This window comes from Chelon labrosus (assembly GCF_963514085.1).
Source record: "Chelon labrosus genome assembly, chromosome: 4".
NCBI lineage: Eukaryota > Metazoa > Chordata > Actinopteri > Mugiliformes > Mugilidae > Chelon > Chelon labrosus.
The window spans coordinates 29,131,109-29,156,641 of NC_140340.1; the positions used below are offsets into that span (position 1 = coordinate 29,131,109).

The window sequence follows — 25,533 nt, forward strand, 5'->3', positions numbered from 1 at the left end:
AAAGCGGTGAATTATAAATAGCCTACCAGGGAAGATATTGTGATTCAGGCTCGTTATAAACTTAACTTTCCCTCGGGGTGTTATTGCGGTGATACAGTGATTTCCTGCTCGAGACTAAAAAAAAAATAAGGAGACATGATGGAGGGCATGTTTTTTCATTTCATCCTCCAAGTTTTCCTCTGACCTGTCATCGCTTCAGTCTAATAACATGGGCTCATAGAAAGCAGGTAGTGAGTGCGTACAGCCTTGTGTAGGCGCGCGTGGAGCTGTCCTTTCAGCACCGCGAGCTTCAGCACCACGGCGAATGACAGCACCCGCCAGCCCACGCGCATTAAAAAATAAATAAATAAATAAATAAACTCTCTTTAAGCAGTCATTTAAATTCAAGAGAGGCTTCATAATTTATGGCGAGACGCGACCTTACATCGCATTTTCTTCCACAGTCCGCTGGATTTGCGTGTGAAGAAATGAGCGCGCGAGTTTGCGTGCGCGTGTCATGTATATATATATGTGTGTGTGTGTGTGTAGGCCTACGCGCGTGTGTGTGAGAGAGAGAGAGAGAGAGAGAGAGAGATGAGAGAGAGAGAGAGAGAGAGAGAGAGAGGATGATGATAAGCATGATGATGATGCTGTGGGAGGCTGTCAAGGTGTCCTCGAATACAGACGTCGTTGGGTGACGTGAGAGGGGTGAGAGAGTGAGGGAGAGTGCGCGTGAACGTGGAAGGGGGGGGGGGGGGGGGGGGGGGGGGCGTGGTCAACGGGAATAATCGGAGGGATGGAGAATTCCGCGAGTCACCATCACGGATCCCCGCTGTCAGTCCTCACCGCCCGGGCCAATCGTCTCGCGGAGCAGAGCAGGCTCGCCCCCCCAACCCCCTTCTTCTCAGCCCCGCCCCCCTCCTTGAGCTGTCCTCTCTGTTCACGCGCCTGGTCCCCCCCCCCTCCACCACCAACCACACCACCAGCCCCCCCCCCCCCCCTCCCCCCCCCCCCCCCCCCCCCCCCCCCCCCCCCCCCCCCCCCTCCCCTCCCCTCCCTCCCACCACCACTAGGTCGAGTCGAGGAGGAGGAGGAGGAGGAAGAGGAGGAGGAGGAGGGATGAGGCGCGCGGCGGAGGGGAAATGGCTGCCGAAAACAAGCCGGAAGGTAAGGAGAGAAATAACGGTTCATATTTGAGGTGGCAGAGTCCTGCTTCGCGGGGTTTCAGGCGGGCGATGAAGGGACGGAGGCACGGAGGAGGGTAGAGATAACGGCAGGGCTTTCCCTCTCCTCCAGCCCGTCCCGAAAACACGGACGCTGGTGCTGAACCAGCGACCGTGTGGATCACGGTTAACCGACAGCAAATAATAAATAACAGAAGGAGAGTTGTCCTGTCGGTGGGGCTCTGAGTGAGCCGGGATAGGGTAGTTTTTCACCGTCCGATGCTTTCAGCGTTTCCCTCCGAGTAGCTGAGTGTTTTTTAAGCGTTTAGCATAAAGGGATGAGGATGAGAGAGGATGAGAGTGGTTCACGCTGAAGGAATTCAGATGCCTTCTGTATGTATGTATGTGTGTGCGCCTGTGCGTGTTTATCTGTCTCCGTGTCTCTTTAAGCATAAAATAGACCACTGAATTGCAGATTTCCTCTCCTGACAAGCACGCAACCTCTCCGACCAGCTGTGTATTTATTTATTTAGTCACAATCCAGTGTTAGTGTGCGCCCTGTGTGTTTATGTTTGTGTTCATTTGGTGTGTGTGTGCTTGTGGTTGCTAAGGCACTGAAGGTGAGAATCTGGCTGCATTTAGGCTGCGGAAGTGGGGGGGGGGGGGGGGGGGGGGGAGGCGTGTATGTGTGTCAGTTTCAGGTCATATCATGTATGAATCTAATTAATTTTCTACTCCCTTAACTAAACTCTTGGGGTCGTTGTCATCGCACACAGCCACCATTTCATTCAGACTGCAATTCATTCATTCATGAATTATTTAAGTTTGGCTGTATTATCTCTCTCTCTCAACTTATGGGTTAAGAAAGACTTTATTCTTTATTCAGTGTTTTGTGAACATTCCCTGATATTTAGTCTATATGGCTTTAATATCCTTGCCTCTTCAAAGTACTGCTGGTTACACGTAGGGTTACATTTCCCAAAGAAGCTATTAATCCAACAAACACAACAGCAGACTGCACTGTGATAGATGACACAGTTCATCAGTGACTCAAGAGTTAAAATGACACACACAGCCAAGAAAATTTGCCAGGCGCACTGATTTTATTATTGGACTATTCTTAATTGATTGATGTTCCTCAGCAAAGTCATAATGGAAATGTCAAGGAGAGCCTTTTACACTCTCTCCACTAGGGAGCAATCTTGAGCAAGATTTCTCCAAGGGGCAATTTTGGGCTAACATGAAGTACAGAAGTACATTTCTAAAGAACATTTCAGGCGTACAGAATTTAAAGTTAGACACACATACTTAGACACGTGCAGGCAAGCATGCAGTGTGTAGCCAGAGGCACAGGGAAGGCCGTGGGTTGAGAGTCCCGTTGCGTGAAAAGACTAGAGCTGTAGATGAGACAGAAGGCCCATGGGCAGATCAGCAGGCACCGTACCACATAAATATAAAACCGTACACCCTACCCATACTGTACTATATCTACACGAAGTCACGCAAACCGACTAACGCATTCTCATTATGAGGGATTTTTGTCCGTTACCCCCTCAGTGTTGTGTGTGTAGAATGGATGTAGAAATTTATAAGCCTCAGCCATGCTGAATGAAAGCCAAATGAATCGCGGCGACAAAGGCAGGAGACAGCTATCCACTCTTTCCATTCCCCGGCAGATGTGAGTGGCGCCAAACATCATAGTACACCAGTGGGCATGAAAACAACATCCACCATATAGCCTGGAAGACCATCTCCCTCTGCGCTGGTTGGTCTACTTTGTATCATAGCAACAGTGGTCAGGGAAACAGAGAAATGATGAGAGAGAAGAGAAACTAAAGCTGGGTACAAGTTAGTCACACACACGGAGGCAGTGTATCTACTGTGGCCAATCGATCAGGGGACACAATGGATGCAAGTTAGTGGATCAGAAAATGGATCAGCCCACATGCATATCACTTGGAGTTTTGTTTTCCGGGCTTTAGAGGAGTCAGGTTGAGGTGAGGTGTGCGACTGCCAAGGAAACCAGACTCTGGAGTGTCTCCTAAATATGTTTCTTGCCCTCTTTCATTCTTTGCAGGACTGAAGAAGATAAGAAATCCAGAGCGAATGGTCAGGATTGCTGTTGGTTACACTGGACACACCCCTCCCAAGAGTGACGACACTGACGCCAACAGTAAGAGACTCACAAACACTATTAACACCGTTTGTGTGTGCACATGTCTGTGTGCGAGGGTGTTTAAGTGCCATGCGCACATTTGTCTGTTGCACAGGGTGACTCTGGGAGCAAGTATAAAAGCCTTCTGGCAGAATGATGTGATGCAGGAACTGAGGTCTCCTTCTCATTTTCTCTGTAACACTTACACATACATATACACTCACACGCACACACACACACACACACACACACATACTCTCTGTGTCTCTGTGCCGAGATGTCATTCCAATTCAGCTCTGTTACACATCATGTTTATTCAAGCATGCCAGTACAGTATTAGTGGGCACACACATACACACACTACTGCACATAGCCATACAGAAGGCAGGGCTTACTTTGGCTATCAGTAGTTTATTGTCATACCTAATCTGTACACATGGCATTATGTATCTATAATCCTCAATGGGCCTTGTTAAACTAGAAGTGAGATGGAGTGTGTAATCTGGGGTCGGTGCATGGCCGTGTATGTGTTGTGGTTATGTGTGTGTGTGACTGCTGTGGTGTGTGAGAGGGACTATAAAAGCAATGATTGCTTTGATTGGTTATTGATTCCAGAGGACATGGCACAGATGCATGTCTGCGCTTCTGTGTGTATGTGAGTATGTTAGGGGGGACAAATTGGAGGAAAATAAACAGATGTGAGGAGGAGCAGACGGACACGGTGTTTAGAGAGGTGGGGGAGTGGTGGGGGTTAGGGGTATGTGACTAGTGATCTTTGGGGCTATGTTGAACTGTCCTCCACCCCAACAAACATCCCGCCCACCCCAACCCACTTATTCATTTCAAAAGGAGCAGATGGCCTCATACCTGCAGTAACCCTATTAAATGGGGAGAGAGGAAACAAGACAAAACAGTAAATAAAGAATCAGAATAAGAATAGAATAGAATAGAATAGAATAGAATAGAATAGAATAGAATAGAATAGAGGGTTCTGTTAGGGAAGACTGTTTAATATAAGTTGAGGCTTCCCGAGCCGATCCCTGTCTCCTATCTGTTCTCACGTCCCAGCTGGAGGATTACTGGAGGAAAAGTTTATCAGCAGAATGATAAAATTAGCATGCACGCCCATCTCTCCATCCCTTCCCCCCTCCGCCCCCCTGCTCTCCCTCTTTTTCTCTCGTCTCTCCCCTCTTTCTTCCTGCACTCTCGCTCATCCCCTTGCTACCCCCCCGCCCCCCCATCTTCTCTGTGCCCTGACTCTCCCTTCCCTCTGCCCTCACACCCGCCTCCCTCCCATCTCTCTATCTAGCTGCTGTGCAATGAGCCTTTCTTTCTGTCACATTAATTTCATCCCGAAAAGGGGGAAAATGTGAAAATTTCCCCTGACGCCTCCTAATATCAGTAGGGGGAGAGTTAAGAGTTGCATTTGGAGCGTTTTTCTCTCTCTTTACTGGGGAGAGTTTTATAATTAACTGACAGCCATCTCACAAGGGCATTGGCTTGTTTCTGTGTTAAATATGGAGATGACAGTTTTATGAGGTAAAATATTCATCAGTTGGAGGCCACTCTTCTGTGTGATTTCTGGCTAAATTATGGTATTTGATAGCAGTGTTTCACTTTGGTCGAACATTTTCACTTTTTAGCACACATACCTCTATATGACATACTGAGCCATCAGTTTCTCATTAGCATTCAAGCTTTGTCAGTATTTTTTTTAACTGATTAGCAAGTGAATGAGTGATCTGTGTACAGCCAGAATTTGTCACTTCCTGCTGAGGGACTCGCATAAAGTAACGCAGGTATTGAAACTGTTTTATTATTTCAAATACAAATGTAAATGTGAAGTGCAAAGAAATTTCCATATTTAGATGTGTTTTTATTGCGTCCCAGGATGGTTCATTTTCCTGGCTAGAAACAAAAAAGAAGTTTTTGCCCCATGTCACACCACAGTACAGCTCCACTGAGAGTCGTTTGGAACAGATGGATAAGACGATTGCAACAGTACCCAGGCCGAAAAAAATAAATAAAAAAAAACAGGGACACATTCTGTGGTTCAGGATTGTTAGAAATACAAGACACAACTCTTTGGGGTGTAAAAGCTCATCAGCATTCACAAAATTTGCAAAAGTGGTCTTCCAGTCTTTGTTAGCAGGGAGAGTAAATGTTAAGAAAGGTTAAGATGATGGTTGTGTCCATGAAGGTATGCTTTGAAAGGGATTTTGGTACCAAGGTCACTGGTTTAAAAAAAAAAAAAAGAAAACGCCACTCTGAGACAAATACTCTGATGTGTGCTCTTTGATCGGCAGACACTCTGTGTCTATGTGTTTGTCTGTATGTATGAGTATGCATATGTGTGTGTGTGTGTGTGTGTGAGTGTGTGTGCGTGCGCGCGTGCGGGTGTTTTTGTGTGTACAACTATCTATATGCCTGCGCATGTGCAACCGGCTTGTTTGATGTGGTGGTTCTAGTACATTTCAAAGGCAAGGCTCTGATGAGAATTCTTCAGAACAGCAGTGGAAGGGAGGGGGTTATAGCCAGGAGGGGTGGGGTTTAAACGCTGATTGGCATTCATAGCAGAGAGGCTGGAGTGCTGCTAAAAAAGAAATTAGGCTTTAACTAAGCTGCACCATTCAGCTGTTTAACTAAGCTGCCGCACAGTTCAGCTGTTTGAAATTCTGTCTTCTCAGGCCTTCTATTAATAAATGCATAATTGATTAGGGGGAGCATACGTGCCTGAACACACTTCTTACTGACACAAACACACACATGCTCAGATACCTACTTACATGAGCACACACACATAGACCCCACTCCTGTCCTGCTACAGTACTTGTTTCTGTCTGTGTCTTTCCGTTACCTTGTTCCATCTCCTGTCCTTGCAAATGTCTTACTTTACGAATCGTCTCTCTGTCCTTAAGTTTCGTTTTTTTTCATTAACTGAGTCTCTCTGGTTCATTGTCTCCCAGCCTCTCTCTCTCTCTGTAGCAGTGTGATCCCCCCACCTTACCTATCTCTCTTTTTTCTTGCTTTGTCGTCTGCCCTCAGGTAGAGTATAATTCCTATCTTCCCAGGGGAGTCATGAATGGACGCCCTCTACTCAAATGCTTATCAATAACCTTTGAGTGCTCGTTCTCTTTGACATCTGAGCAGCACATCCGTTGGCCATGCACTCACAAACAGGGGAGCACACACATGACAGGGGGTTCATCTTTTTTGCAGATGCTTTGCATCAGTCAGATAGTATTTTCCAAAGCTGCAGTGTTTTTTTTTTTTTTTTTTTACTTTACCTAGGCTGCACCTATTCAATATTTTGGCGATTCATCCAGCACAGCTGTGGGAGGAGAGGCCTAGTAGGGGCTGTTTTACTGGTAATTTAGCACCACCGAACAGTTTTCTGTCAAGAATTATTGCATTTTTGTTGTGATGCTCTCTTAGAATTTTCTCCAAATCATAAATTCGTAGTTACGTCATAGTATTATTACAAATATCAGCCCCAAGCCGCATTGGTTCCTATACTAAAGACTTCCATTTTTAAAAACGGGTTGCAATTATATTGTTACGTATTTTAAAAAATGCCAAGCAATTTCCTAAAGCAGCTGGGCCCTGTAGTTCTTAGCAAACATTACTCAGTCAGGAGAAAATAGTGCATATGTTGGAGCCTATTTTCAGCTGTGAATTTGGTGCGTGAGTGAGTATTTCCTGCAGCAGAGCTGTGTATGTGGAATTGTCTACAGTTCCTATGTTCATTGTACTAAAGGAACATGTCAACCAATGTAATGGTATGGTTTACGGATGTGTTTCTCATCTATAGAGGTGTATATAGTGTCTACCAAACCTACACAAGCGATATAATTCAAGCTGGCCTCAATGATAACTTAAAAAAGTATTGAATATAAGCAGACTGTTTTAAGACCATGATGCAAAGGAATTAAATGTTCTTTTCTTTTTTACCGGCCTGTGGTGTGGACAGTGATGATGGTAAAATAGTGCAACATGGCCCCTCAAGACTCTCAGTATGTCTCAGTAAACATTAAACTCCACATTAAACATCACCTGCTCCTAGCTTGTGACTTTCCAACTCCTGTAGTTTTCTCACAGGAAGAGCTATTCTCGGATTTTCCACTCCATTACCAAACTGTCTGTAAAAGACAGTGGGGAGAGCACTGCTTTTAAAGGGGATAAGTAATGCCCAGGTGATTGACTGTGATTTTTACCAATCCCAAATGCACTGATAATGTATGATAATGGATTCTTCTTAATCCAAATATGTTCCTGGGTGAGCCCCAGGTGCACCTTCACCTGCTGTTTAAATATAAGTGTGCTGCCACCCCCTCTGCATACTGTCTGCTATTGTGAACTATAATTTGTACCTTGATTAACAAAATTATCAACCTTAGTTGTCCCACCACTGAGAAATAGACACATTTAAGTAAAGATGACCCAGAAATATTCATTAATACACAGGATTAGATGTAACAATCCCTTGTGCCAAAATCCCAGGCAAAACAGCTGAGAAATCCAGCTGAGAAATCCTAACAAACCTACAGTCATGTGATATGACGCTTAACCTACAATCTAAATGAACTAATGAACTGCTGGCTTGTATGGCCGGCTCAGCAGCAGACGCTAACTCAAACCTTGTAAAATATAAGCTAACCAAATGCTACTGGCTAGCTTAACCTAAAATCTAAATAAACTAAGTAAATGCTGCTGGCTTGTAGGCCCACAGAGCAGCAGAGGATAATTCAAACATTGTGAAACATAAGTTAACCTAACGCTGCTGGCTTGTATGGCCCGCTCAGCAGCTAACCATAGCTACCAAGCAATATGAAGACATCAGGAACCTGGCCTAAACAACAGCAGTATGCAGCATGTCATTGGGGTTTTCAAGTGGGCACCTCCCTTCACCGATGCTTCGTTAAGTTAGGCCCACAACGCTTCAAGAAGGCTTAACAGGGAATTCCAGCGTCCTGGAGTCACCCCCCCTCCACGCTGCCACTGCAAAACCCGTTTTTCTCAACATTTCTCACCGTTAATATTAGACAACAACTAATATTTCAATAATTAGCCTAGTCCTTTTATGACTCACGACACAAACAAATCTTAGTAGTATTAAACATAACTAATATGCAATGTCCTGGCTTTCTTGTGCTTCATATGTTGAAAAAATAACAAACTTTCCAGGCCATTCACACTTTAATCCTGATACCTCTTTTTTGTGGCTATGCCAAGAATTCTGTCGTGATAAATCAGAAATATCCCAGTCAAGTACTAGATGGGGGAGAGTTTTTTTTAAACTTTTAAACTTAAATTTTTTTTATTAAAGCTTATGTTTCTCATAAGCCTGAAAAAAACGTTCAGACAACAAAGCAAATTCACTTGCTTAAGGTCACATCAAGCCATTAAAATTGCTACACAGTAAAAGTTTGCTATGGTTTTGTTCAGCCAGTCACCAGAGTTTTGGTATTCTCCACTCACAGTGTTTCTTTGTCTGATGTGAATTTTCTCTTCCTCTTGGTCCCTCATTTATCTTGCCTTGCTCTCTCTTTCCTCCCCCGCATCCCCTTCCTCTCCAGATGAGCCAGGCCAGTTGAAGATCTACCTTCCTAAGAAGCTGCTGGAGTGTCTACCAAAATGTTCCTCTCTGCCCAAGGAGCGCCATCGCTGGAACACCAACGAGGTGAGAATGAGACACATTCAAGAGGGAAATATCTGTGACAGTGAGATGAGCACTGTTTTTTCTGCTGGTGACTCATCTCGAACTAATGTCACATTGAGAGATGAAGAGGAGGTAAACAAACACAATGGCAGCTTTTTATTGTGGGACCCTAAATCTCTGACACTTAAAAATAAAATAAAAAAATCAACAATCTGAGCTCACAAGTCCCACTGACTCCCACTATATGTTCAGTTTGGCATGTTGCTGTCAATTTCCCCTTTGTAATCGAAACAACTCTGGGTTAAGCCATATGAAACGGGGGCTCCTGGGTCTAAAACAAGAAGACATAGAGGCCAAGAAACTAGAAATGAGCGTACAGATTGAATATTTCCACAGGTGCGTGTTACTGGGTTGAAAGTAATCTATGGTCAGAAGGATAAAGATTGTTAGCTAAGAACCTAACAAAGAAAGCTGGTTAATCTGTGGCACATTGCCATTCCTCGTTGCTTTTCCCACTGTGTATTTTATGTGGAAATTATGCTGTATTTGCTGTGTAGATAAACTGAAAAGCTTTCTTTGTGAGGTTTAAACAACATAAGCTGTGCCCATGCACCCAGAAGGTTTTTGATCATTAAAATGACTTAAATCTAAGTAACCTGAAGGTTTTTGCAGTTTACACCAAATTTTAGAACTTGGAAGTTTTTCCACAAACGCTTGGCTACCAGTCATTAATAAAGACTGCCCTACTCTGGGCCAAATTGGTATCATATTTGCAGCCTGTACAACAGATAACCTAAGCTTTTCTGCTGGCAACATAGTATAGGGTAAATGGGGCCAAAGTAGCTTGGGACATCTCTTTACTCAAGTCCAGAAATGACCATGAGCTAAACGTTTGGGGTGTGAAAGCCTTTCAGAGTTGCATGTTCTTTCAGACTTAAGCGGTTAGCTTAGGAGAATGTTTGATGGGTGGAAATGGATGTAGGCATTTATCGTCAATAGCGCCTTGTTTATGCATTGCACAGCTCTCCACTGGTGGTTTGTTCCATCCATTGTGATGTGGTTGGCCTCTGCTGAGACATTTTCTCCATGTGCAGGCTGTGCACTCCATTATGGATGTGTGTTTGTGTGTTTGTGTTATTGATTACCAAGTCTAGCATTATTATGCAATGCAAAGCTGATTTGGCCTGTGGTTTTTCTCTCAGGAAAGTCATTACATTTTTCATGCAATCCATCTCAATGAAGGTCATACTGGGAGTTAAGCACGGTGCCTACAGAACAGTGTGTTCACATGAATAAGCAGTGTGTGTGGTGTATGTGTGTGTGTGTTTGTCTCAGCATTTGTGTGTGATTGCTGCCGGTTAGGGACTTCCACACATCAGCCTAACCAAGCACTGTTGCGAACAAGGTTCAAGGAATAGACATGAATATGTTGTTGCTCCCCTCACTCCTCATTCTCTCCATCAATCTCCCTTCCAACATACTATCTACTCCTTCCTATCCTTCTCTATCATAGACCCACCTACACAAACACATACACAAACACACATCCCTACCTCTCCATGGCTGTCTCTTTCTGATGAGGAGGTACAGGCTCAGTTCAGGAGGAGGTTGGGTGTCCCTTAGCGGATTCCTTCAAAGCTCCTCTTCCACACAGCCATAAAGTTTGACGCATACTTAAACACTTTATTGTATCTGCAGCTCTTCTTGCTTGGTGCTTTCTTAGTGGGAGACATGTGCATGCTTGTTGTGGGTCTAGTGATTGCTGGTGTTTCAGTCTGTCCTATGTTGTAAACTATTCTAGTTTTCATGAGCAGCATATAGAAACTTGAAATTATCATTGTAATCAAAGTTTATATTCATGTAGAATTTCTGTGTCCACCTTAAGTTGCAGTGTAAGACATTGTTAGGTGTGGGATTTCCTGACCAGTCAGGTGTCAGCTGTCAGATTGAAGCTTTCAATTCATTTATCTGAACGATTCCCCTCAGTGTGTGTTTGTGTGTGTGTTAGCGTGTAATAATATACTGTTCTGGTCCAGATGTTGCTCGTGGAGTGTGGCAATGTGTTATTGACAAATGGTGTGATGAAAATAATTATTATTCAGTGTGTAGATGCATTTGCATTGTTGGTTTCTATTGATTTTTTTTTTATATAAATGGCCTTGCTTTTATATAGCACTTTCTACCTATTGGTACTCAAGGCACTTTACAGTCACAGACACATCTACCCATTTGCTCACACAAGCACAGCAACTGGAGGTTCTGTTCAGATTTAGTGTCTTGCTCAAGGACACTTTGGCATGTGGCACATTTCGGGGATTGAACCGCTAACCCTCTGGTTCATGGACAACCCGCTCTACCTACTGAGCCATGGGCGCCCCCATATACTCATGCAAAAGCAAATCAAGAATTTGTTTAGTGTTTCCTCGTCCTCACTGGCTGGGATTTTGGTTTGTATAGTGTGTGTGTGTGTTTGTGAATAAACAGAGTGTGATAGATAAAGAGATTAACATTCAGTGTTTGGATGGAAATGGCACTGATTAAGTTGGGCTCAGTCTTCACAAGCTTTCACCTGATATGTCCTTAGTCTCACCTTTTTGGCATTTGTATGTCTGTCCAAGAGTGTGGGTTTATTTTCTTGCATGTGTGTGGGATTGCATATGATCCTTTGATCTCTGTTTTGTCACGCATGGCTCCCCCTGACACCTTGGTCTCCCACAAGCACTGAGCTGTGACCCCATACATTTTTACCCCATCCACTCCTCTCTGTCCTTTCCTCTCTTCCTTTCCTCCCCCCCCCCCCCACCCCCTCTCTCTCTTTTGTGTATCTACTGATGTGTGAAATTATTCTGGGATGGAGGGATGGATTCCTCCCCGAAGGTCTGAACGGAGGCGTGAGCCTTTTGTTCAATAATAGATTGGGGGTGTATGTGTATCTGTCCATGGTATTAGACTATAGACTAGTTTTAGATAACAGACTGATGGTAGAACCTGTGTCATCCATCCATATGGAATTCCTAGTTCGGTTTCAGCAAAATTTTCAGAGCTCCACAGTAAGAATGCTATCAAACTTTTTCAAATGTAGACAAAGACAAACTTTAGAGTCTGGTCCTGGGATACAAGCTTTCTGAAATGATATGATTACTCTTGTGGGGGCCCTCTACATCTTGACTCATATTTTACGAAGTCAGACTGAGTTGAATACTAAGTGAAATGTCTTTTTGAAAGCTTAAATTCAAACTGCAAAACATGATGCATGCACACGCTGTGTGAATGTGCACGTCATTATGTGGTCTAATGTGCGTTTTAAAGGCTTCTACATCAGAGCATCTCCCCCACTACCATTCAAATGATGCAACTGTCAGATGGGTTAGTACAGACTTCAGCACATCACACAGACAAAACAACAGTCGTCTGTGACACTGTGTGTCTACGTTTGACGCTGCTCTGCATGTTGCTCAACTGAATGAGGGGGAAAGCAAATGTGAGAAGCTGGCATTATTTTGGTATTAATGATATGAAACACTATGCTATGAAACATGCAGTGTGTTAATGTAGTGTTCTCTTCTCATCACGCTGTGATTTATTGGTAGCTGTGTGGTATGAAGGCAGGCTAGTTGACAGTTCACACACGCTCACGTCTGGTTGTCCTGCTGCACCACACTAACGTGATTGGTTGAATGAGAGGTGGATGAAAAATCATATACATTTTATACCATTGCCCCACCTGCCTCCTGTGTGTATGTTCATCAAGAGTAGTTGTTGCTATGGTAACAGATTGCATGTGTTGTATGTGTGCGTGTGTGCTTCTTTGTGTTGATGGTGATGCACATGTGATACAAATGCCATTCATGATTTTTCAGTGCACAAAAGGTGATAAGAGACACATGGCAATTGTTGCGTTGGCTTGCGATGCCAATCATGTATGACAGAATAAACAATAACAATTGGTGTAGAACAAAAGCTCTGCATCGCCGATAAAAATGTCAAGAACCCACTCACACTCACCTGTGCGTGCTGTTGTGTCTCAGCTTGTGGAAGCTATACTTTCTAGACCAAACAAAACTCTGTGTTAGTGTGTTTGAGTGTGTGTGCTTGTTTGATATATTATTCATGTCATTACTGTTTTTTGCGAGCCATTAAACAGATACATCGGATTAAATATGCACACACAGTATTCCTCCTTTTTTGCGGAGATATTTCTCATGTAGGTAAAACATCAGGCAGAACCGTCTGGGAATGGCGTTAAATGTCACTTACCAGACTATATGAAAAAATACGATGAATCCATCATGGAAAGCCTGTGTGGTACAGTTAACAGACAACCAGTTGCAGGAATTATACCGTGGTGAAGGGTGCCCTTGATTTATGACTTTGATGTGTGAATTGCTAATGTCCAGCGCAGACTGGCACGAGGCTGATAGAGGCTCACACTTTTGGGGTGTGTCAAAACAGAGACAAATGTAGCACGCTTTTGGAAACTTTCGGAAAGTTTCATTTTTAAATGAAATGGGTGTGCATTTGTTAGATAACATGTTGGAGAAGGGCTGTTTATCCATGTCAGTGTGTGTGTTTGTCCCAGAGCCTGCCTATGGCTGTAACCTCTCCAGTTGACATTGAGCTCCGTGCTGTTGCCGTTTACCAGAGTAAAGCATAGTTTAATGAGGGGGCAAAGAAGCCAGTATGCACACTCACACATGCATGCATACAGTACATGTGTATACACACACACAGACATGCACACACAGTACTAGAGGAGTGTTTCACAGCTCCTTGTGTTTGATTCCTATTCTTTTATTTTTAATCATTCCTCTGTCTTTTGGGTTGAGAAATATTTTATGTTTAGAGAGCGCCAAGTTATAATCACTAATTAGTCCTTCAGGCTCTCTCTTTCTCCCTCCCTCTCTCTTTTTCTCCTCCTCTTTGTCTATCTCCCGAGCCAAGTGCAGCCCAATTAACACCCAACGTCATTTCGTGTGTGTTTTCGACTCACACACATCTATACTGACCAAACTGGCAACATTGACAAAATGTAAAGAAATGCAAAGAATTAATTAGACTTCGTCCATTCATAGATGTAATTTCCTTCTTGATAAATGTAATTATGCAGCAAGCTTTTCATTTACAAATAGGACTCTGCACAGTAAATTGGATGTATGTGTTGATGCTTCTTTGATTGTTGGGATCAGTATTTCTGCAAGTTTCATTCATATCGATATGGTTCAGCGCACTCAAGTTTACAAGGAGCTGGGATTAACCAGGTTTTACAAGTCTAGTCAGCAAAAGCCAGGTGTCTGAGGTAGGAATGAGTCTCCTCTCCTCTCCTCTCCTCTCCTCTCCTTCCCTCCGTCCTCCTCCTACCCAATTGGAAGCCCCACATTTTCCTCCTGTTCTATTTTCTCCATGTTGCACAGACCCACTATTTATCTTGCCCACTATAATTTGACACAAAATATTGTTAACTGGAGACACAGAAATATATTAAACAGTGGGATTGTGTGACTGTGAGTGTGGGGGTGTTGTGTACGTGCCTGAGCTGTGCATCTGTATGTGTGTCTCTGGGTTTTAACTTCCTGTTAGATTACAAGCCCAACCAAAAAGAACTGAATGACCAACAGTGTCTGCTGTAATAAGCAGCCAGGCTGTGCAGTTGAGACAATACTTTTTGTATCCTTAAATATCCCCACATAGACCCTCTGTAATATTGGAGTCTTGTACAAATTAGATTTAATTCATTGGAGACAGATAAAGCATTAAAATGTGTACGTGTGGGTACACCAAGATGGTCCCCATACTCCTATTTTGAGAACTTGCACTGAATGTTTAAAGTTTTGTCTACTACATAACTTTATTTAACTTTAATTTTGAATGTCAAATAATAGTGAGAAACAAAAACAAAACATCACACTGCAAATTAAGCTCCACAGGTGCTGAAACCCTTTTATTTTTCATGACGATTTTTATTTTATCAGCTTAGTTATATCTAGAGTTTATGGGACTAAGAAATATGCCTAGTTCAGGAGTTCTGAAGTCATTACATATTTCATACTCTTTGCTCATGTTTACGAAGACAGTTTTGACTCTAACACATTCTCAGGTTTGATGTCAATAGCGCTGCAAAGTCTATATTGCATAAAATAATATCTACATGAATGATATCACTATCAGCACTTCTTGGCATACCTATATACTGATATGGTTTGCAGATCCAGAATACAGGTGATGCTAACCTGTCCACTTTTTTGCTGATGCTCACCCTGTGGCAGTCTCCAGACACACAATTATTCAGCAATAATCTATTGTAAATTCGTATGACAAGTGCACTGAGCATATCTGTGAACATCTGAGACTGCATGAGTCTTACATGAGTCATTTGAGAGGTTTTTACCAACATTTAACACTCTTCCCACATTGTGTAACAATTATGGAGGTGTTCAGCAGTAGTGGACTGGAGCTGTGTAAAAATAAAGGATAGATACGTGTTAAACTGTGACCTACCTTCTGTTCGAACAGGCCACCAGCTTTTTTTGTTATGTCACATATTTAGCTGGTATATTTAAAATCTCTCTCTGACTGCTCAGCCAGGCTTTTCTGAAAATACACCAGCCAGACATTTGTGCTATACCAAAACAACATATGGATCAGTAAGCAGCCTAGTCTTTAATTCCTTTCCCTCAGCATGCATTCAGTGTGCATTTCGCTGGTTTCACTATTGCACTTGTAGTGACTATCTGTAGATTTGCCGTTTCTGGCAAAATGTTAATTTAGTCTCTGCAGATTTTCCACACCTCTCATTTGGACATATTACAGTCATATTTCTATTGCTGCATATTTTCTGAGTGTCTCATGTTAAAGAATTTGCAGAAATAATTTTAATGTTCTGTTGTGTGTTTCCCACACAAAGGCTTTGTAAATTTTACACCCAGCATCATCATCTGAGAAGAATGAAAATGTGATTAGAAGGGGCTGCCAAGCATTAGACCATATTTGTTTATGTATAGTTGCTGAGCGGTCAGTTTGTCAGTTTTGTCAATATGACATGATACGGATCTCGGTGTGTTGGCTTCATAGGTTTTAACCCACTAATGACCACTTGCAGGAGGCAGCAAGTGTTTTTAATTAGCCTGGCGTAGCCATACTCAATTCTAGTCAGAATGTGAGTCTGGTACCGCTCCATAGGGCTGTGATTATGGGGCGTTTCAACCGAACCAGGAAAAAAAATGCCTCTGCACTCAATTGGATAGACCTATAACCAATCAGAGCAACGGAGTATGCGACGCATGTTGTGTCCCATCTTCTTAGCGACCATCGGAGTCAGCTTGTTTGACTGTCCGTTAAATAAAGTTTGAAAAAAAAAAAAAAAAAACATCGGCGCCAGCTGATAAATTAAACTTTTGCCGAATCCCGTAGGAAGGACGGCAAAAACATCTTTCCGATTAACAAATGCCTTGATCGCATTTATCTGTTCCTCTTTTAAAATTAATGCGCTGTCGATATCTTCTAGAACAGAGTCGATGGCAGAATAATCTACACATCTCAGTTCTCCAGCGGCAGCCATCTTTGTTGTAAACAAATTCAACCCAAGCGCTCTTTGGTGACGTGGTTACGTTACTGTTGATCATCTGTCCATCATCGTATAAAGCCCGCCCTGAGAATCTGATTGGTTCGAACGGCTTCTGTTCGAGCATAATTGCGCCTTAACGGAGCGACACCAGACCGAACTTCCAGACCAAAAAATGTTGTGGGCGGGACTAAGTTCGGCTGGCACCCAGGCTAGTTTTTAATTACAACTGCTAAGATTATGTTGTTGTTATTTAATTGATTGTCAGCATGAGATCAGTGTGGACCCAACATATTATTAAAAATGTCACATTACTGCAGTGCATTCAGAACACTTTAATTTTGTGTTATTTATTGCTTGCAGATTATTTAACTTAATTCTTGAGATGTGTGTTGGATGGTGGTAAATATGAATATTTAGTAGCTAGAGTGACTTATAAACCACACAGGTAGTTAATGTTTAACATTCTCTGGTAGTTATTTTCAAGATAATGTGTCAATGTCTGTGTTACATTGTTAATGAGTTGAGACATCTTGGTATCTCCCGCTGTGTTTACTGCAACCTGAGAACAGTGTTCGTCGAGGGGTTTTTTAAAATTAAAATGAAAGACTTTAATGTTAAATCAAATATATGTATTTATACATTTATACATTTGTAAATGTGCATTAGATGATTCTCTAAATTATAAAATAAATGACACTTGAATATTTTTTTCACAAGAAATATATAATGGTCACACATGCAGTGCAATCAGTGATTAGTGAGAGAACTGTGAATCGAATGGTGTTGTGACTAGCCTTTTCCACTAACATTATCTTGAAAATGTACACCCTGACAAGATTTACCCTGGGACAGGTATACCTTCACTGGTAAATATAAGGTTTCCCACATTTACTGTAATATAGTGTGGGGTATTTTGTGTGTGTGTGTTGCACTTAAAGCGTAAGTTATGATATATGAGCTATTCCATTCAGGAGCCTACGGCATGAGTCCGGTCTTTTCTCCTATCAAACTGCAGTTCGATTTAGCTTCACTTATTCCTACGTCTCCCTGTCTATATCCTCGTCTTTCTCCCTCTCCCGCCTCGCCCTCATTGATGTATAGGATGTCTGCTCTCATATGGAGTGTGTTTGTGAAAGTCATGGTAATCAAATTTCACTGATTCCTCGGGGATTAAACAAGGTGGCATTTGTATGTGTGTGCAGATGTGTGTGTTCTGCCTGCATATACAATACTGGCCGTGCACTAAGTTGTGTATTGTAATGCAGCTGTGTCATTAGTCTAAGACCAGCTCAGCTGTAATATATCATCCATCATCTTGTACTCTAAGGAGGCAACTATATATGGAATACCGAGGCTGTATTTGCATACCAGCAGAGCATGTATTTAATTGTTTTTGTGTACAGAATGAAGTGATGGGTGCGGGCAGAGCATCTCACTTGTCTCACTAGCATCCTATCCAGGTGAGATCAGGATGTTTGACAGGTGAAAGTTGCTAACAATATTGCGGGCTTCTTTTAAATTACGCTCTAATACTTGGAGCAAAACCCACCCTGTCCCAAAAATGAGATTATTGCCCAGTGTAAATATTCGCTCACTACTCCAGCAAACAGGGAAAACATGGCAGCAGTAAGATTTCCCAGCCCTCAAACAGGTATTACCTGGTGTTAAGCCTAACTGCACAATTACCTCTTGTTGGCAGTATATACATTCTGGCAGTATGTTTATAGGTAGCTTGCCAGCTAAGAAAGTCTTAACTTTGTCCAATACACAGCATCAGCATCACTTTCCCAGCGAGACTCTAAGCTACAGTCTCTGCTCGCTCTAAGGTGTCACTGCATGTTGAGCTAGAAAGTCACAGTCCATTACAGTTCATATGAGGTGGAAAGTTACCAGGACAGCCTGGAAGGCAATGACGTATGTCTGTCTCCTTTTCAATCTCTAAAAGTGCATTAAATTAGCAATTATTCAATATCTTTTCCAGAACAATGTCAATTTAATCGATGAAAACAGACCGATATGACCAAGCAAAATGTCTCCCATAGACAAGTGGGTATGTCTGCTGTCTAAAAGTAAAAATGTATCTCCTTCTCCTATTTTTTTTATACACGTATCCAAGATCATATAGAAGTAAAAGTTAAAGATAGCAAACATTGTTTGACGCCCACTGCATGACTCACAGTACTTGAAGAGAAGGTGATGACACTGGGCTCTACCCTGTGCATCATCACTGCAACTATACTGCAAAGAGGAGCCCCTTTGGATCGATTGTTACGCTATACTGTACACTTTTATTTCAATATAGGGCAAAACATATGCTCGACAGATATTATCACTTACAGCATCGCACAGTTAATGTATTTTGTCATACACAGATAAGTACAGGCTGTCCTTCATGCAGTGGTTTCAGTCAAATAAAAATTCTGGGGAAATTTCAGAAAGGATTGGCCCACATCGAGCTGAATTCAGAATGATTCAAATCCACACTTTTTACCACAAGATGCAATAAAGAATTTCTAGTCCCTGCACAAGTTCTGCTGACTGCTATGTAGTATGGCCTCTGTTCAAGTAAATACGAGAATAAATAAACTCTAAAATAATAGTATAATAATAATAATAATAATAATAATAATAGTATTTAGCCAAAGAAGAGAGAAATATCATCTTTTTAATCAAGTACAATTGCAGTAAAATATAAATCTATGGGGAAGAGGTTAAATTAGATTCTCCACATTTATTCTGTTGCTTGTAGTATTGTTTAATTGTCATTAAAGTGCATCATTTGGTTAGCTTTTAAAAAAAGTGGCATTTCTTGGCAAGAGGTAAAGATTGCTTATTCACTCTTCACCTTCCTTGAAGCACAAGCTGGCAATCATCAGAATTGTGAATGCATTTGGGGGTGTTTTATTAAACCATGTGAAAGGTGTATCACTTTTTGCAACACCCTGAAAGAGTGAGTGCAGGTCTACAGCCCAAGGCTCCGTCCTAGGCAGAGACAGATCAAACTGCACAACAGCGGAAGCCAGCCACCGGAGCAGGGTTGAGAACCTTTAATGTTTACTTTTGCTTATGATTGTTTCAACTCCACCTGCCTGTCTCCCCGAATGAAGCCTCCAGGTCTGCTGTCAATTGAAAAGATATACCCAAGACTGCAGACAATTTGTATATGTGTAAATTGATGGTTGTCTTTGGCATTTTTGTTTTTGAGGCTTGAGGAGAGTTAAATATGCATGGCTTCAACATGGGTGGCTCTGTGTTTTTTTTCCAGAACAACAAACAAATGACATGAAATCTTTATTTGGCAGAAACAAACTGAATTCTGAATTGATTTTTTTTAGAGAGAGGCCTTCACATAAGCTCCAGGAGTTAACTAGATTTGTTGGTTTCTTCTGAAATTGAGCTACAGTAATATTTACTGAGACACACACACACAAACACACGCACACACATGTTCTCATCTTTATTTGGTTGAGGAGGAGACAAACCTAAAGATCGCCACAGAGACCCATCTTTCAAATTTATTCATTAAACTCCCAAATGCTCCCCTTAACGAATGTAATTAGAATATGGTAATGAGAGAGGGCTGAACCAGGGAGTGTTATAATACGCTTAGCAGCACGGAGGGAGAGGAGGAGAGAGAGAGACTGAGAGGGAAATAGAGTAAGGGAGTTAGAGGGTAGAGAAGTAGAGAGGCTGACTGACAGGGTGCCAATTTATGTCTTGTTGTAAACAAGTATTTATGCCAATGAGAGGTGGCACACACTTTCCTTTGCCCCCCACCCACTCTTTCTCACCCTCTCTCAGTCTTTCAGTGTCTTTCTCCCTCTTGCTCTTTCTCCTTAGCATACCAGACCTCCTCAATAACAATAACATCAACAATAGCAGAGCAGAGATGAGCCTCCGAGGGCAGAGTGACTCACTGTGAAATGAGGAATCAGGGGTTAACACAATCAGTCCTTCATTGAGACACCAGACACACACACACACATACAGACAGTCTTTCTCTCACACGCTCTGTGTCTTCTTTCATCATCCACTAGCAAACACACATTCATCATTACAAATTTCAAATATATATTTCTATGTGTGTGTGTGTCTGTGAGAGGACTTTTTTTCTGGTTAACTTTTTCAGAGTTTTTTTGAGGACTCTCGACAGGCTTTATCCGAGATGACCTAGCACAGTAGGGGTCCTAGCATTGTGTTTGACACCACACACCTGTTGGTGTCTTTGATGTTGCCCCCCCCCGCTGAGAGAGGGGGCCGTCTCCTCAAATGCAAATACAAGGCAGGAGGAAGAGGACAGGTGAAGTACGCAAGAGAGGGGAAGTCTTAGAAAAATATGATTGATGTTTCCTCAGCGGATCGAGACTGACTCTTCCTCGCTCTCAGGTCTCTGCCAAAAGAGTTGGTGCTACCGTGAGGGATGTGTATGCACATGTGTGTATGTGTGTCGCCACCTTCACCGTTTGGACCTCTGTAAATTGGCATAAGGGAGATGAGAGAAATGAGACAGGAAAAAAAGGGAAGTGGGTGAGCTGGAGGGAAGGGGGGGGGGGGGGGGGGGCGGAGGGGGGGGGGGGGGTGTAAAGAGGTCAGACCAAAAGGAGAAGGAGTGAAGGAGAGGGGAGAGTGACTATTTCATTATAAAGCCATCACTCACATGGGCAGCAGCCACCATGTAGCCTCTTCAGAGACCAAGCCTCTCTGGTTCTGTGTGTATGTGTGTGTATACATACACTCGTTCATGTCTGGGCATCCTACCATGCATTATTTTTGACTTGGGAGGTATTTTGTGTGCTTCTCTGTCTGACTGTTGTATGAACACTGTGAGAGTTGCGGTGCGACAAAGATGAATGTGCACATGTCTCTCTCCAAACCAGGTGACAGGAGCGGGTCCCCGCTGAAGGTCAGACCTTATCCTCCAATGACAGACCAGCATTAGCGCGTGTTTGTGTGTGTGCGTGTGTGTTTGCCTGCCAGTGTGTTTGTCCAGGCAGCATGTGTCCCTGCGAGGAAAAGAAGAGGGACAGGGAGAAAGCCGGGATAAGTTTTGTTTTTATTTATTTATTTTCTTTCCTCACAAGTGACTTTGTGTATTAGCGCCCCATTTGTATGCATGTGTGTACAAGTCTTTTATGTCCATGGCTGTGCATGTGTGTTGCTCAGTGTGTGACGAGGTGTTTATATGATAAACACAAGGCAAGCTTGAGAGGAATTCTGATCAGGGGCTTTGCAACAGTTGTTATGGAAACAGCATTAAGCAGTTGTATTAGCCAGTGGAGGTAATATAAAGGCTGTTGAAAGTAACACACAGTGGGGAGCGAGGCAGTTTGGGAATATAATACAAACTACACATTATTGCTCTGGTTTACAATAGACTTGATGAAATTTTATTGTGTGGCGAGAACAGAACGAAATTATCCTTGTCATAACTCATTGTCTGCCTCTGTGTTGAGGGCTACACATTTTAATTAGCCAGGTTAGAGGAACATAGTGCAAACAAGACATTATTAGTCGGGTTTACAATAGACTTCAAATCATTTATGTCAGCTTAAAGTGAAACACAACTTTGCCTGTATTCACTACTCTCTTTCCGACATAATCTTTAGTTCAGAGTGTTCAGAAAAGCAGCCATAGCTCCTTGACATTGGCTATTTTAGAGGTCAGTCTGAGCTGTTTAAATACTATACACAGGGTTGCAGAGGGATCAGCCTGTCATATATCAGCCAACAACTCTGGATAATGACATACCCACAGGCACCTTTCAATTGTAATGGATTATTGATCATTACCATTCCAATTAAATTGCATTTACAATGTAGGTTCAAACTGCCATTGTTATATTTAATATATACGATGAGACTTTGAAGGAGACATGGAAAAATAGATCATTAAAATTTTGCCTTTTGTTTTCTGTATCCAAATTAAAAAAAAAACAGCACAGAGAAGCCTTTGCAAAAAGACAGAAATAATAACAGGAGGCACATTTGGATGTAGTGTCTATCAACATCAGACACTGACAGGGTTGTTCTGGGAAGGAGCGAACCAGTAGAGGTGCTTCGGAACAAATTACAGCATCGGTAGACCTCTCTTGATAATGCTAATGCAGTTCTTTCCCCCATGTATGTACAGAAGACTTGCCACGCGCAAAGAGAAAGGCAGATACGGATTCCGTACTTGAAAAGGACACTTCAGCTTGTTACCTCCTGTACTGACAAAATGAACTGTTCAATGCCAAATGATTTCTGTGGTGAGAACCAGCGGCAGCCTTCATTTGAGGCACTTCTAATGCGTGTGACAGTTCCAGTTTACAGACAGCTCTGTTTTCCCCAGATCTCTGTCGGGATGATGCTCGTCATTAGTCTTCAGATGTGCACACACACGCACACACACCCACACACACGCACACACATACTAGCCTGTGGCCAGACCCTATAACGGAATCTCCCCAGGGAGAGCTCCTGGATAAGTCTGTTTCAGTGTTGGCGACCCCCCCATCCCCTCCCCTCTCTCCTTTGGAATTCACCCTGAGGCCCTAGAGTGTGTTTGCATGTATATACACACATGTGGGTGTATGTGTGTGTGTTTGTCTGTCTACTTTTCTGTACATGCCACCACTTTCTTCGAGGGAGATGGTCTCAGTGATGCGTGAGTGGGAGGCTGATTTCCCCAAATGCAACACCTGCTCCAATCTAACTTCCCACTTGTACCCTCTGCTTTGTTAGATATTTCTTAAGTAACTCTCTCTTTTTCACTTTTTCGCTTTCTCTCACACACAGACTGACAGGAATAGGTGTACACTGGGAAAAGTGTGTGTTTGCAGTCAGCTGGGCCTGTCGTAATGTATTATTACGTGGACTCACACAGACATGCAGAACGTCTGGGTTTCTAGAGTAGATCCCTGGAGAAAGATACTTGTCCCTGTCCATGTGTCTCGCACAACGCACACACGGTATTCCTGAAGGGTCAGTGTGTCGCCAGGCATGCTCAAAGCACTCCATCACTACTTTCCACTGGGACAGTAACTGTGACTTCCTAAGGATCGACCTTCACCATCTCACTTCTGTCACTCTTCACATGGGCGTGTGTATGTGCTAGTGAGGGAACAAGCAGCAGTGTGTGTGCAGCGTGAATGTGTGTGTGTGTGTGGGTGTGTTTTAGAGTGTGTCAGGCTGCCTTTTCAGCTGACTCTTCTGTTTCTGGCTTTTTAATGGCTCTTATGGGGCAGGCCTTTAATTGCAAGTCTCTCTCCCTCCTTCTTAATCCTCCCATCCTTCTGTCTCTCCCAGCCCCTGGTCTCCTTTTTTCCTCTCCTCTCTCCTCCTCCTCCCACTGGCTGACAGTCACTAGGGGAGCCCGAGTGCCTGGCCAAAGCTGTGGAGGCCGTATAGGATATTGACTTGCTGCGGAGTGGTTTGGGAGGAGGAGAGGTGGCTGCCTGTCACAGCTAATGAATAGATGCATAAATGAATGAGGCACTTCGGTGTGTGTGTGTGTGTGTGTGTGTGTGTGTGTGTGTGTGTGCGTGTGCGTGTGTGTTGTGCCAAGCTATGGCTAAAAATTGTGCCTGCGAGTACGCCTCTGAGCAATTTTATTTGCCTTAGACAGACAGACATTAATAGTGGCCAGCTTGACAGTGATAATTATTAAGGGTGTGATAACAGTCCCTCCCACACACACAGGCTTATATATATATATATAAACACACATAAAAATGCTGGACGAGACAGCGGGGGGTTGGGACGTGAGGATCGAATGGAGGATACTAAAAAAACAATCCAGTTAAGTGCCAGCACCCTCCAGCTGCTCTCTCGTTTCGTCTCGACCGGCCTTTCTTCCCATCCACCCTCTTTGTCCCTCCATCTCGTCTGATCGGCGTGAAGCTGGAGTGCTCTCATGCCAAACTGGGACAAATACCTAAAACACACACACACACACACCGCACACAGAAAGACCCAGAGAGGAAAAGAGGGAGAAGAGACTGTTGATCTGAGGGGGCAGATGAAGGAGTGCTGGAGTGTTGATGTCTTCTTCACTACTGCTTTGTGCCACATTTCAAACACTGATTGCCTTAAGAGGACAATTTACATTTCATAGTCTTTCACAACAAGTGAGATGGGAGTCAGCGATAGATACAGAGAGAATGATGTTTCAAGGAAGCCAGAGGTGAGAGAGTTCACAGAGCAAAGGGAAAAGGTAGTCTTGCGCGCGGGACTAAAAAGCAGAAGGTATAAACAATAGTTTCTCCTAGCTGCATTTCTGAGTGTCTCTGTCTGTGTGTGTACATGGACGTTTTGTTTTTCTTTACTCTTGGTAGAATGCACCTGTATGATTCAAACTTTCTTTTTCCTTATTCAATTCGTACAGAAGAATAGAAGTAGTGTGGAGTAGAGCTGAGGAGATGAAAAGAGAGCCGGAGGAATTAAGAATCAAGTTAGGCTTTATCTGACGGGAAACTGTGAAACTGCAAAGTACAAGAAAACTTTTCCTATCAGTGCACTCTCTTGGCAAGTGTATGGGTTTGCACCCCCTGTGTGTGTGTATGAATGTGTGTGTTTACGTCGCGCGTGTGTGTGTGTGTATTTAGGAGATAGCTTTTCCTCCCTAGTGGAGGGAGACATCAGTGTGTCGGTGAGTGTGATTGGTTGTTGGCCCTGAGGGTCTGTCCTCTATATCTGTCTCCTGACTGGCTGCTCTGTGACCAATCAGGTGCCCAGACCTCACCGTGGCAATCAGATAGCGAACACACTCTTCGTGGGCATCGGCAGGTCATCTGGAAATACCTGTTATGTTTTATCTCCCTGTGACACACACACACACACACGCACTGATGCACAAACACCAATATAACCTTTCTGTCTTGTCTTGGTATCTCTAGGAGATTGCTGCATATCTCATCACTTTTGAGAAGCATGATGAGTGGCTGACGACATCGCCAAAAACCAGGTGAGGAGAGAGCAGATGATAATTTCCCCACACGTACAAGCACAGTATCACTTAATCAGTTAGTGACTCATGT

At 43.0% G+C, this 25,533-nt stretch overlaps 1 protein-coding gene across 1 annotated transcript in view; it reads left to right on the forward strand.

Moving 5' to 3' along the window:
• Positions 1 to 1,121: 1,121 nt before the first annotated feature.
• Positions 1,122 to 25,533, forward strand: part of LOC311487271 (calmodulin-binding transcription activator 1-like) — a gene marked incomplete at its 5' end in the record, with an annotated part of 44,434 nt that continues 20,022 nt past the window's right edge. Inside the window, 4 exons of the mRNA XM_084543476.1 lie at positions 1,122 to 1,146; positions 3,220 to 3,315; positions 8,874 to 8,977; positions 25,393 to 25,460. Coding sequence (XP_084399602.1) covers positions 1,122 to 1,146; positions 3,220 to 3,315; positions 8,874 to 8,977; positions 25,393 to 25,460 — 293 coding nt within the window. The remainder of the gene's footprint in view (positions 1,147 to 3,219; positions 3,316 to 8,873; positions 8,978 to 25,392; positions 25,461 to 25,533) is intronic.